Source organism: Macaca nemestrina, chromosome 9 (genome assembly GCF_043159975.1).
Source record: "Macaca nemestrina isolate mMacNem1 chromosome 9, mMacNem.hap1, whole genome shotgun sequence".
Classification (NCBI taxonomy): domain Eukaryota; kingdom Metazoa; phylum Chordata; class Mammalia; order Primates; family Cercopithecidae; genus Macaca; species Macaca nemestrina.
Window position 1 is genome coordinate 86,331,479 of NC_092133.1, and position 13,733 is coordinate 86,345,211.

The 13,733-nt window shown below is 48.6% G+C and overlaps 1 protein-coding gene across 1 annotated transcript in view; it reads right to left on the bottom strand.

Moving 5' to 3' along the window:
* Window positions 1–6,950: 6,950 nt before the first annotated feature.
* The window catches only part of LOC105486644 (dorsal root ganglia homeobox), a 32,461-nt gene continuing 25,678 nt past the window's right edge, over window positions 6,951–13,733 (bottom strand). Inside the window, exon 7 of the mRNA XM_011749601.2 lies at window positions 6,951–9,267. Within this exon, the coding sequence (XP_011747903.1) occupies window positions 9,002–9,267 (266 nt within the window). The 3' untranslated portion in view covers window positions 6,951–9,001. The remainder of the gene's footprint in view (window positions 9,268–13,733) is intronic.

Below are 13,733 nucleotides of genomic sequence, written 5' to 3' on the forward strand. Positions count from 1 at the left end.
AAGGATAGGAGGGATTGGGGAGTTATCATTTAGTGGGTGCAGAGTTTCAGTTTTGCAAGATGTGAAATTCTGGAGATGAATGTTGGTCATGGTAGCACATCAGTGCAAATGAACTTAATGCCACTGATTTGTATACTTAGAAATGGTCAAAATGATAAATTTTATGTCATGTGTATTTTGCCACAATAAAATATATTTTTAATTTAAAAGTTTTTTTCTGTTTCCTAAATGTCACTATATGCTATCTGATGGAATTAGATTCAGGTGTTTAAAAAGTATTTTAGAAGTTATGTGGTGTTGACTGAATGCTTGTGTCCCCACCCCCAATTCAATGGCTTCATATGTTGAAGCCCCAATCCCCCAGTGTGGCTATATTTAGAGATGTAGCCTAAAGGAAGTAATTAAAATTAAACTACATTATAAGGCTGGGGCCCTGATCCAACAAGATTTCTGTCCTTATAAGAGGAGATACCAGAGAGTTCTCTCACTCCTCCCCTATCCCATGAGGAAAGGTTACTTAAGGACACAGCAAGAAGGCTGCTGTCTGCAAGCCTGGAAGAGAGCCCTCACCAGGAGCCAACACTGCTGCTGCCATGATCCCAAACTTCAGCCTCCAGAAGTGAGAGAAAATTAATTTCTGTTGTATAAGCCATCCTGTCTGTGGCATTTTGTTATAGCAGCCCAAACTGACTAATACATGTTATATGTAGTCAGTGTTTACTCTCTACGGTTAATGTTTTAAATCACCATGAATAACAATCATGTTTAACAATCTTCTTTAAAAAACATATACCCCTGTGAGATCTCATGTATATAATAGTCTCAAAATTTTTTAAGTATAATGATGGAAGACAGATGAGTACTGCCAGGGGTTACATCTGGGGAGGGTATGATTACAAAAGAGTAGCATGAGAGAGTCTCTTGAAGGTGAAGGAACAGTTCCGTATCCTGATGGAAAATGTATATGTGATGACATTTCATGCAAACATTACCTTCCTCCCCCAAAATGAGCATATGTAAAAATTTATGAAATCCAAATAAGGTCTGTAGGTTAGTTAATAGTATTGTAGCAATGTCAATTTTCAGTTTTGATCATTGTACTATTGTTATGTCAGTGTTCTCTTTGGGAGAAGTTGGGTGAAAAGGACATGAGAACTCTGTACTACTTTTGCAACTTGTAAGTGATTCTAAAATTATTTCAAAATAAAAAGACTTCTAAAATATATCCACAGTTAAAGTAGCTTTTATCAAAAAGATTTTTTTAAAAAGTTGGTAATGGCATATATGTGGAGAAAGGAGAACACTCGTACACTGTTGGTGGGACCATAAACTAGTACCACTACCAAGGAAAAGAGTATGGAGTTTCCTCAAGAAACCAAAAATGAAGCTACCATATGATCCAGCAGTTTCACTACTAGGTATATATCCAAAAGAAAAAACATCAGTGTATTGAAAAAAGACATCTGTCCTCCCATGTTTATTGCAACACTATTCACAATAGCCAAGATATGAAGTCAACTTGAGTATCCATCAACAGATGAATGGATAAAGGAAACATGGTATATATACACAAGGGAATAATATTCAGTCATAAAAAAGAATGAAATTCTATTGTTTGCATCAACCTGGATGGAACTGGGGGACATTATGTTAAGTTAAACATGCCAGACACAGAAAGGTAAATATTGCATATTATCTCATATGTGAGAGCTAAAAAAAAATAAAATAAAAAAAATTTGATCTCATGGAGGTAGAGAGTACAATGAAGGTTACCAGAGGCTTAGAAGGGTGGTGAGGATGGGGGGATTAAGAGAGATTAGTTAATGGGTACAACAATACAGTTAGATGGTAGAGGTAAGAGCTAGTGTTTGGTAGCACAATAGGGTAGCTATAATTGACAATAATTTATTGTATATTTCAAAATAACTTGAGGAATGGATTTGGAATGTTCTCAACACAAAGAAAGAATAGTTGATTTGGGGTGATGGATATTCCTGATTTGATCATTACACATTGTATTTTTATGTTAAAATATCACATTTACCCTATAAATATGTACCACTATTTCCTGATCCTAAAAAATTAAAAATTAAAATATGTATCCGATAGTTGGAGAATTTGTGATATTCTGTAGCTTCTTGGAGACAGAAGCCACTTTACCATGTGTAAGGTCTTGTTGGACTTCTGTACACAGGATTTGCATATCATCCCAGGTGCACTCTTGGTGAAAACAGGAGCACAACACGCTCAGTGGCCCAGAGTCGCTGGAATTCTGCATCCCTCTCACTTATAAGGCTTCTCTCTGCCTAGAAGATTCTTCTCCAGTTCCCTCAGTCTGAAGCCGCTGGCCATTGTCCAGGACAGCTCACACCCTCCTCTGCAGCAGCAACCTCACTGAGTGCTGGCCACAGTGCCCCTCACTGTCTCATCCCACCTAATCCTCACTGCCCCCATTTTACAGATGAGGAAACTGAGACTTGGAGAGGGCAAGAGATTTGCTTCTGTGGGTTGTGTGGGATCCTGGACTCAAGGCTGGGTCTGGTGACACCCCCACTGGGCTGCCGTCGCCCCCCACCACCACCACCACTCAGACTGCCACCTGCAGGCTGGCCTCTGGCAGCAGGTGTGAGGGAAGCCAGTGGGGAGAGGGCACTAATTCAAGTCTGCAGCAGAGCAGCTGTTCTCTGGGTCCCTGTGGCCTGAGGCCATGCTGCTCTTACGTTCTCGGGTAAAGTGCTCCACTTAGGAGAAACTCTCTCCTGGCTGCAGGGCCATTAGCTCCCTGACTCCTGAAAAAAAACATTTGGCCAGCGCTGACAGATGTGGCCATTACACAATCACTTAGCCCCCTCTCGCTGCCCCATCCAGACCTTGGGAGGAGGAGGGGCCTTGAGGCAGGCAAAGCCCTGGGGAGAGTCCACGCAATTCACTTCCTGGCGCTGCCTCCTCTCTGCTCTTAGATTGCATTTTGCCAGGCCACACTGATGCAGCAGGAGGCAGCTTCAGACAGCACCATGTGCTGCCAATGACGTTGTTCTCCTGAGAGTGGTTCAAAAACTGCCTTCACATGCATCATTTCCTTGACTCCTCATAATAACCCTCTGTACTCAAAATTAGGATGATTCTTTCCATGATACAGATAAAGAAATGAGGCACAGAGAGGTTAAATGTCTTGCCCACGGTCACATAGCTGGGAATGTCAGGCCTCTGATTCCCAGGCCTGTGATGCTTCCTCCGCCCCAGGCAGCGAGTGTTACCATGCATGGGGAACTCCACCTCAGAGGAGGGTCTCCAGGGCCAGGGCAAGGGCAAGGGCTGCTTCTCTCTGCTGAGTGGAGGAATGCGGCCACCAGAGACTGCAAGGAACATCTTGCCCCCTTGGCAGCTGCCAGGCAGCCCTTGACCCGGTGGGCCACCAGCTTGGGTAATTTCCTCCTGCACCACCCTCCTTTGCTCTCTAGACCCTGGCTCAGGATGGATGAGTGCCCTCTCCCACTCAACCCCCCACCGCAGTGTGGCCCAGGCAGGGTTGGCAGCCCTCCAACAGCTGGCAAGCCTCCTCTCCCAGCCATAGCAGAGGTCCCAAGATAGGGGTTGCTGTGGCATCTGGTGCACCCAGCTGAACCAGGCCAGGATCAGGCAGCCACAACTCCTGTGTTGTCTGACAATGCACCCAGCAAGAGGGAGGGGGTGGTGCCCAGGACCTAAGGAGGTGTGTTAAAGAGCAATGGCCCATCCTGCACACAGCCAGGCTCTGACAAGAAGCAGCTTCACCCGGCAGGGGCTCTGCCGTCAGTTAAGAGGCTGGTGAGCAGATGGCAGGCAGCAGCAGCAAGCACAGGCTGGGCTCCCAGGCCAGTCTCCTTGGTCCATCTGGCAGGGTGCAGGACAGGCACTAGGCGCTTCCAGGGCACCTGGGTAGGAGAGGCCCTAGGCACTTCCGGGGCACCAGTCAAAGCTGCTTTCCACCCAGATGCCTTGCTTTGCCTTGAGGTGGCTCAGAAAGAGGTAGCTGAAAAGTCCATATCCGGGCAGAGGCAACCACCTTCTCTAAAATGCTCTTCCTGGGGGCTGGAGGATGGATTGTGATTTATCCAAACCCATTACCCTGCCTCCTGCTTTGGGACTGAGAGCCAGGGGGCCCAGCTCTGCCAGAACAGCTCAGGCTGGGAGGAAGGTTGGGGCCACTGCTCTTGGCCTCAAGGACTGCAGGCCCCAGACACCTGCCAGTCCGACACTAATTACGTCATTCCCCTCAGACAGCAGTTGGTGGTGCTGGGGCCAAGGGTGTCCAACTTCGGAGTCCAGGGCTTTGTTGTCATTGGGAGTGTGATCTGGACACAAGCGGGCAGCTGAGAACGGCTCAAAGGGACAGCTGGGTGTTCCACAGCCCTAGGGCCTTTGAGCTTCCTGGGTGCGGCGGGCACATGCTCCGTTCCTACAAGAGTTTGTTGGAGCTGCTGTAGAAGGTATTTGGCCAAGTCTTGATTAGAAAAATAGCCAAATGTGGAATTCTGTAAAGTAGGTTGACAGTGTTCATGAGTGGAGCCCAGAATGAAGCTGCATTATCATTTAAAAATAATAAAAATATAAGCCCTTATAGTCCCTGTCTCAGGGAAACCTATCATCCTTTGGTTTAACTTGCCTCAGCAAGGACTGGGTTTTCCACATCTGTGCCCTTCTCTGCCTCTGGTGCCATCCCCGTGGGGGAGATGGGGGTATATGCTGGGTGTCGGCCCAGATCCCCAGCCCAGAAACTTAGAGCCATGTCCACTCCCCAGGGCAGGGCAGGGCCAGAGTGGCCATGATTGACCACTCCTGATGAGACCAGAGGGGTCTGCTGGCTCAAGTCCCCAAGGGGTGTGGCTGAGGCTGGAAAGCCACAGCGATCCCTGCCTGGCTGATGGCTGTGAGAGAGCAGAGAAGGCCGAGCTGCAGGGGAAAATGAAGGAGGTTCCTGACAACCCCTTGCTTCTTGGTACCTGTCTCACTGGGGTCCCAGGACTAGAGTCTCAGCCATCCTGAGTTCCATGAGATCACTTGGTATCCTCCTCCTAAAGGCACTTTTTGACATAAACTGGCTTCAGTGCTTCCCAGTACTTGCCACTAGAAGAGCTCTTTCTAAGACATTCCCCCTACCCCAGCCTTCATGCCCACCCCTGCCTCTGGGTACCACAGATTCCCTTCCAAGCTCAAGTGCCTGGGCACACGCATCCTCCTGAAAATCAACCCTCCTACAGCCCACACAATTTGCTCAGGGAAGGGTGTGGCAATCCCAACTCCCTCTGTCGGCTCAGGCGCAGCTGAGAGCCATTCCATCTTTTCCTTCTTGAGAAAGTGAGGTTTTCACCTGAAAAAGGTCTTTAAGCCTTTGACATGTGTGAGGCTTGGTGGAACAAGAGCTGGCTTTTATACTGCACTTCATCCATGCCAGGCACCATGTAGCTATCCATTCATTTAATCTCCAAAGAGCCCCGGGAGGGGAGGCTGGTACATTATTACATAGGAGATGACTGAAGCACAGAGAGGTTAGGTGACTCGCCCAGAGTCACACAGCCCTTAGGGTTAGGATTCTGAACAAGGGAAACATGCTCTTAACCAACTTCAACCAAGCTCTGAATCTGTAAAGGCTTTACTTTTTCTGGTGAAGCCAGAAAATTAGGAAGAAAGAGAGTTTCCATTAAGTGGACTGGTTGAGTCTCAGGCACCTTCTTGGTGTCCTGTCTTGCTATATCCATTGGAGGGGCCCAGAAGCTCTGGGCACCACTGAGTTCAGGGATTATTGCTGGGCCTGCTCTTAGACAGGCACACACCTGAAGGCCAGGTGCAGATAAAACGGGGGCAGGCTGGCCCCTACCCCGGCCAGGCTGGACCCAGGGGAGGGAGACACTGAGGTCTGACAGGGTGCTGGGGTGGTTCATCCTCCCCTCCCACAGGCCCACCCAGGACAGAACCCAAAAGACAGTGAGCAAAGGCAAACCATGACTCACCATCTGTGAAACCTGCTGGGACCAACGGGTCCTCATATGCCTCCATGGTGCTCCTGGCCTTGAAGACTGAGCCCAGTTGATCTCATCAAGTCATTTATTAACCACTCTCTGTGTGACAGCCAATGAAGTCGAGTTCCCTCTTCCTATCAAAGGCTATCAACTATGTAGCTTTACAGAAGTTGTCCGATATAACTGTGCCTCGGTTTCCTTAACTGTGAAACGGGAATAGTAGGACTTACATTGTGGGTTTATCATTGGAATTAAATATGCTAACCTATGTAAAGTTTTCAGGAAATGAGACAGTGGCAGAGTCAAAGGAAGTTCTTTCTACCCAACTGAGAGATCAGACACTGGGCACCCACCAAGAAATGGAGGAGGAGCCCCCAAGTCCCCCAAGCCCTATGCCAGGGCTGCCCGCCCTGACTCCCTGCCATGCCACAGTTGCTCCTCCTCTGGGCAGGCTGTCATCCCCAACAAGGCCAGGCTGTCTGCCCCAGTCACAGTCACAACTTCAGTGGTTTCTAGGCTCCTTTCCCAAACCTAGAGTGCATTAAGGAATGGACTTCATTGTGCCTCAACTAATAAATGAATAATAATTAATTAATCAATCAATCGCTGGGGCCCCAGCCTCCTTCCCACACTGAAGCCCAGCTGCCTTTTACAGTCATGTGATGAACTCCTGCAGACAGGGCAACCTATGGGGGGCTCCAGGAACAACGACCCTGCAAGGCAGTGCTTGTCAATGACTTGGGGAGGACTCTGATCTGCACAGAGGACCCTATCTTGTCCCAGCATCCACTAAAACGTTCCTGATCCAAGGCCTCAATGCCCTCCTCCTGGAAGTTTCCAGGTTACCATTTGCACGTTGGCCAAAGTGGAAGATTGAAGAGCGCAGACTCCACCCAGCCCTGCAGCCTCAGGGCTGGGAGGAACAAAGAGAGGACCTGAGCTTTTTCGGTCTTTCTTTTAACTCCTCTAAATTTATTTGGGTATTTAAACAAACAGAATCTACATCATGCATCGTTACTTTTTGCCTTTGTACAACAAAACTAAGTACTCAATATCTCTGCAGAGGCTTGGTGCTCATTTTTTTTCCTTTCTTTCAGTAACATCAGGCAGACTTTTCGATATGATCCAGTTTTGCACAGTCACTAGAGTGTCGCATCATGAATTATTAAATCAGTGCTTTGTGGTAATACATAATTTCTTATCAATTATTCATGCTAATGTGTGTGTAGTTTACTTAATTGTGTTATTGACGATCAAAAGTAATTTCCTGAAAGTCCTCAAGGACACAAAATTTAATCAGCATAACTACTTTTCAGATGCAATGCTGTTAAGTATTCTTAATTTGCTCAACAGTTCACTTATTTATGTACCTTTCTGGAGGAAATACGAGTTTAATCAAACAATTAGATTGAAGAGTTAGTGTACATAAGGGCTTGAGCTTACATCCTTCAACCAAACATTCGTAATTACAGGGAAACGGAAGCAACTTTGCCGCTTTTTGGCAAATCGTTTCATCTTTATACTCAACAAGCAAAATACAGCAGGAAGAAGGATTTGATTTTTTTCTTTAAAGGAGACAGTGTGTTTTATCAAATGCTTCATGGTGATCATAGACGAGGCACGATACACTCAGGAGTATTATTTGGGGGTCATGGAGTGGGGGAAGGTAAAAAGGGAACAGGAAATGTGAAAGTAGAACCTTTCGATGATAATAACTGAAACCAAAATAACCATCATGAAGGCAATAACTATCCGCATGGAAACACCATCAGCAAAAGCCACCAAAGACTGCAACCTTTCAGGTGCCGGGCGCCCCTGCCAGAAAGCGGCAGAGCTTATGCTATTGCACGTTCCCCTTGGATCTCCTCCAGGTCACCATCCACACCAGAGAAAACAGCCACACTAGACCAAAACAGAAATCTCTGTGAAACTTGGCCCTTTGGAATTAATGCTCTCCACACCATGAGAAAGCTGTCTTCCCCATGCTCCATTTCTGCACATACGCCGTTCCTGTCTCCCTTCCTACTTTTTTCCCCTCAGTAAAAAAACACCACTGAAGAGCCCCCTCTACATGCCAGGCACCTGGGGAAAGGTAGTTCATCCATATGCGCAATTATTTCAGAGGCATTCCTGAAGGGCTTCTTCCCTCTCCAAGGGCCCTTAGGTCCCCTGGACCAGAGAGCTGCTTTTCAGTTGCTTCACTTCCCATCAACCCACAGGTCTATTTGGGAGAGAGGAAGGGCTTGCAGGTGAGTGCTTCAGGTACCGGGGCCACACTGGTTCCACACCCACAGTGTCAAGATGGCAGACCCCAGTTCATGGAGCCGATGGTCTGGGTGATTAGCCCAGTACCCCTGGCCAGATGTGCAGTGAAATCTCCTGGGTCAGAGCCACCGTGGACCTCTGGGACAGGCTGTGTCGTGTTGGCCCCTCCCCACCCTACATCTTCTCACTTTCTAACCAAGCCCACAACCAATATTCTCCAACAAGAGAAAGGGCACTACTGCTCATCTTGGCCCAGGGGAGCAAGAGCCGCTTGGGATTCCACTGGTTCCCCAGTTATCAAACAATGTAAGGGGGACAGGCCCTTTTCTTATCATGAAACTTCAGCCCATGCCACAGTTCCTGGGTTTGACAAGACCTTCAAAGGCAGCCCAGGCAGGAAATAGGAAGGGTAATGGATGAGGAATCTACCTCCCTCTGAGACTGTGGGCCTGGATGAAAATTCCAGGGAGACTCCTCACAGAGAGGGCTCTGCTGCCACCAAGTGCCATCGGGATCTGTTGCCAAAGAAGCCACCACAATACAGCCACGCTGGTGGGACTCCAGAGGGACCCTCCAGGTGCCAAGGGAGCTGTGGGTCTCACTTGCCCGTCCTGGGTCCATGCAGAGGCCCTGGGGCCGCAGGCTTCTCCTTGCTATTTGGAGAGTTTTCTGTAGGGTCTGAGGCTGGGAGAAGCAGGGACGGGGGGAGGGCACGCCGGACAGGGCACTGTGGACCCTCATACACTCTTCTCTGCCTCGCTCTGTTCCTTGGTGGGAGAAGTCTTGTCCTGGCTGCCATCTGGGGGCGCTGGCTTGGCGACAGGGCCGGGGCTGCTGCTGGTGGAAGGCAGGAGGTTGGCTGACTGCAGGACGGCTTCTGAGTGCTCGCGGGCTTTCATGCGCAGGGCGGCCACGCTGGCCGTGCGGTTACTCTGGCAGCCATAGGTGGGAAGGAAGGAGAGTCCCATGGGGTCTGGGACGCAGCAAGAGCACAGTGGGCCCCCTGGAAAAGGAAAAACAACAGGCTCCCATCACTGTCCACTTTCTGCCTCTCAGGGCTGGGTGACAGGGAACGGTCTGAGTTCTGAAGGACAGAAAGATTGATTCCCTCTGGCGCCAGATACTAAAGGGAGAAGGACAAGTGCTCAGAACCTCAAAGGGACCTAGTTAATCATTCAAAGTGTTGTCAGAGCATCAGGGACACCCAGTCAGTCCTGGCTCCCTTGCCAAGGAGCTGTGTGGCCTTAGGCCAATATCTTGGCTTCTCTGAGCCTCAGTCTCTACTTCTGTAAAATGGGGTAATACCTACATCGCAGGATTATAAGGAGGACCCCATTAAGTCATTCCACATTCCCAAACTGTGTCAAGCACCCCTAAGAACTCACTGGGGCACTGGGGGATACCTTAAATGAAGGGAAACCCAGCCACACATGTCAGGTGCCAGGCAAGCTGCTGGCTGCAGGCAGTTCCCGGCTTAACCACGAGATCCTGCTGCATTCCTGTCAAGAATGTTATCGCTTTGCAAAGCTGGATTTTGCAAGTACCACACAAAATTCCACATTGGAATATAAAATGTGGGTGGCGGAGTCTAAAAGAATTCCAAGTTTAGAGAAGCTGTACAAAGCTTATAAGGCACATTAGCCCCTTAGAAAGGAATAGTGGCTATTTAAAAATGAAAACAGTCAGGCGCAGTGGTTCACACCTATAATCCCAACAGTTTGGGAGTCTGAGGTAGGAGGATCACTTGAGCCCAAGAGTTCAAGACCAGCATGGGCAACATAGTGAGACCCTATTGCTACAAAATAAAAATAAAAAATAAATTAACCAGGCACAGTGGTATGTGCCGATAGTCCTAGCTACTCAGGAGGCTGAGGCAGGAAGATCACTTGAGTCCAGGAGTTCAAGGGTGCGGTGAGCCGTGATTGCATCACTGCACTCCAGCCTGGGCAACAGAGCAATTCCCCGTCTCTAAAAATAATAATAATAAAAAGAAAAAGAAAAGAAAAACATTATTTTTCTTTCATTTTATAAGTATTATTTTTCAAATGGCTACTAAGCTGTCAGGACATACTTAGTGAGCTGCTTGGACCTAACCATTGAATTAACAGAACTGTTAACTGTTATATATTGCTTATGGTCCAGGGGGTGTCGTGAACTGAGGTTTGAGAACCTCATAGGGAACCAATTTGGAAAGTGCTTAGTGTGGGTTCAAGCCCAGGTCAATCCTTCTCACCCAGGTGTTGCCTCTTGGCTGGTGATAATGGAAAACATGGAGAAGATGGAATTTCTGAAGTGGTCCCAGCCAAGGCTGAGGTCTGCAGCAAGGTCAGCACCAAGGTCAGCACCCTTGTGTCCCAGCTCCCTTGCAGTCCTGGACATGTCCACAGGCTGCAAGTGAGCCTTGAGCTGCTGTCCTGCCTTTCTAAGCATGCTCTGGAGTCCTTCCTCGAACCACCAAGGGGCAGCAATCGTGAGACAAATGCCTGTGCTCACTGGAGCCTGGAAGGCCACTCAGGCCCGGCATCCACTTTTAGAGATCAACCTCAGGGGCAGCTGCAGCTGCACCAGCTTTTCCAGCAGCTGGGACGTCCCCACCCTCCCTTCCCAAGACAGCCTTCCTAATGCCAAAGCCAGGGTACCTTCTGCTCCCCTCAAGCACATTCACGAATCCTCCTCTTCCTTGCCAAGCCTGCTGAGAGACAAAGGGAAGCTCACCTTTGCCACCCACTGCTCCTCTTATCACATTATGGTTACCCATACTGTAGGCGTGGCTCATCCCCCTCTCCAGGTAAGGAAACTGAGACTCCAAATTTGCACAGTTTATTGTAGAGATGGGACCAGAACCTCCTGGTGACCTTTCCCTCTCCTGTATCGTAATGGGAGGTTTAAATGCAGCTTCACCTCCTGCCTCAAGTTTGACTGAGGGGCTGATCCATTAGGCAGCAGATACCAAGATGAGTGTGAGGCAGCACACACGCAGAGTGTGCAAGGGAGCTCTAGGACCAGCCCCACTGCCCTGCAGGCCTGCTGGCCTCCAGCCTGTCATGCATTTAGTCAAACCCCAGGACCTGGCTGCTCCACTTCTCCTAGGGGCTCTTACAGGCATAGCCACACTCTGACACCAGTCACTGAGAGACTGTCAGAGGGAATGACAGCTTTTGCTGGGAACAATGCCTTCTATGAGTCTCAGGCCTTCCTGATGGTTAGAACCCACCCCCAGGGGGCCTTGTCTTCCTCCAAGTCTCCCTGCCCAAGGGCACTCACTGGTGAGGAGCACCTAAGGTGTGAAGACACCAAGTTATTAAGAATGGTGTTCCCCGTGGAGCGGGTATGCTGTAGATTTGTATTTTCCTCTCTATGTCTATTTAGAATTTTTCTTGTTTTTCTACAATGAAAATGAATTTCTTTTAAGTTTAGAAACATAATGTTAATTTTAAATGAATGTTAAAAAGAAAGAAGATTGAAGACAGACCCAGCAGGCATATCTGAGAGTAGAGATTGGTTGGGGCTATAGGCTCTCAGGGACCTGGAAGGGGCCACTGTCCTCAGGCTTAGCCCTGGGTAGCCGGCCCTGGGTCAGGCCAGATGAGAAAGATGGGCTCAATCCATCTCAGGCTGGTATTAACCTAGCCAAGGCCTTGCTTCAATGTAAGCATCAATGGTGAGTTCAATGTTCTGTAACTCAGTGGGAAATCTAGCCATGTACCAGATGTAGAAGTGACAGAGCCTCCTTCCCCTGGAGCCATAGCTTACAGCCACTAGGTCACACCTGCAGTGGACCCCAAGAAAGCCACCCATAACTATACTGCTGGCCCTTAAAACCCAAACTTAGAAGTTAAGAGGAATAAATTAACTCACAGAACCAAGGCTGCAGCAGGGTAAAGAGTCTATGTGTGCCTAGCTCACCCCCTACGCACATACACACACAGCACTGGATTGATGGGAAACTGAGGACCAAGTGAAGCCAAGGACCCTGTGGTTAAAAACCATAAGGACTGTACATACCATGGAATATGACTCAAAAGGAAGGGAATTTTGACACTTGCTCCAACAGGGATCAACCTTGAAGAAATTATGCTAAATGAAACAAGCCAGTCACTAAAAGAACAAATCCTGCAGGAATCCTCTTCTGTGAGGTCCCCAGAGAATTCCCAGAGACAGAAGTAGAATGACACAGACCTGGGGCGGGGGAGGGGAAGTGGGAAGATGGGGGAAGTGGGAAGTTTACAAGATGAAGAGTTCAGGAGATTGGCTGCACATCAACAGGAATGTGCTTAATACAACTGAGTCACACACTTAAAAATGGTTAAGATGGTAAATTTTATGTTATGCGTATTTTACCATAATCAAAAAGAAAATAAGACAGTTTTTTTTTTTTAAGTATACTGGCCAGAGGTGAGTTGAGGGCAAGGTGATCCAGGAAGATGAAGTGTGCACAGGGTAGCCAGGGCTGTTTTTATGGCTCCTTCAGTGAGCAAGAATCTCCAAAGCCCCTTGAGCTGCCAAACACTCACCCAGCCACACCCAGTCCCACGTCCATGGGGCTGGCACTCTCAACCAACTGCACTCACTGGGCCTTTGCCTAAGGAAGCTTTGCAGGGTTTTCACACATCCCTCCAGTACCTGACCATTGGTGGCAGGGGCAGGGGGGAGTGGAACTCCTCAGCAGGCAGCTGACTCCGATAGGTGTGCACTGACCAACAAGAGTCTTGGGGCCCAGCACAGTGGCTCACACCTGTAAAACCCGCACTTTGGGAGGCCTAGGCGAGTGGATCACCTGTGGTCATGAGTTTGAGACCAGCCTGACCAATATGGTGAAACCCCGTCTCTACTAATACAAAAATTAGCCGGATGTGGTGGCATGTGCCTGTAGTCCCAGCTACTCCGGAGGCTGAGACAGGAGAATTGCTTGAACTCGGGAGGCGGAGGTTGCAGTGAGCCAAGATCGTGCCACTGCACTCCAGTCTGGGTGAAAGAGTGAGACTCCTTCTCAAAGAAAAAAAAAAAGAGCCTTGGGCACACACCCCGACACGTGCCATCACTCCCTTTCCTCATCTGCACCCTTTCTTCATCTGCACCCCAAGCCTGAACTGCAACTAAGGCATCCGTCAAAGGGGGCGGATGCCTGCAGGTGGACACAAAAACACAGAGCCACACCCAGGAATGTGGCAAATGAGCCCTGGCCATCTGAAGGGAAGTCCTCAGAGGCTGCCAAAGGGGCTTCCCCTGAACCTGCCCATACCTGAATGAGAACTGGGAAGATGTGTGGATCCAAGACAGAGGTATGGACAAGATTGAAAGAGGCCACTGTGTAAGAAACAAGATTAAAAGCAAACGGGACAAATCTAGTGAGATGGTTAACAAGGAAAAGTATAAAGTCTATAATCTGCATCCAAGGATCTATCTGCACAAAGGAGACATGGTTCAGTGATCAATAATGTGTGGTCAATATGACTTCACAGTAACTTC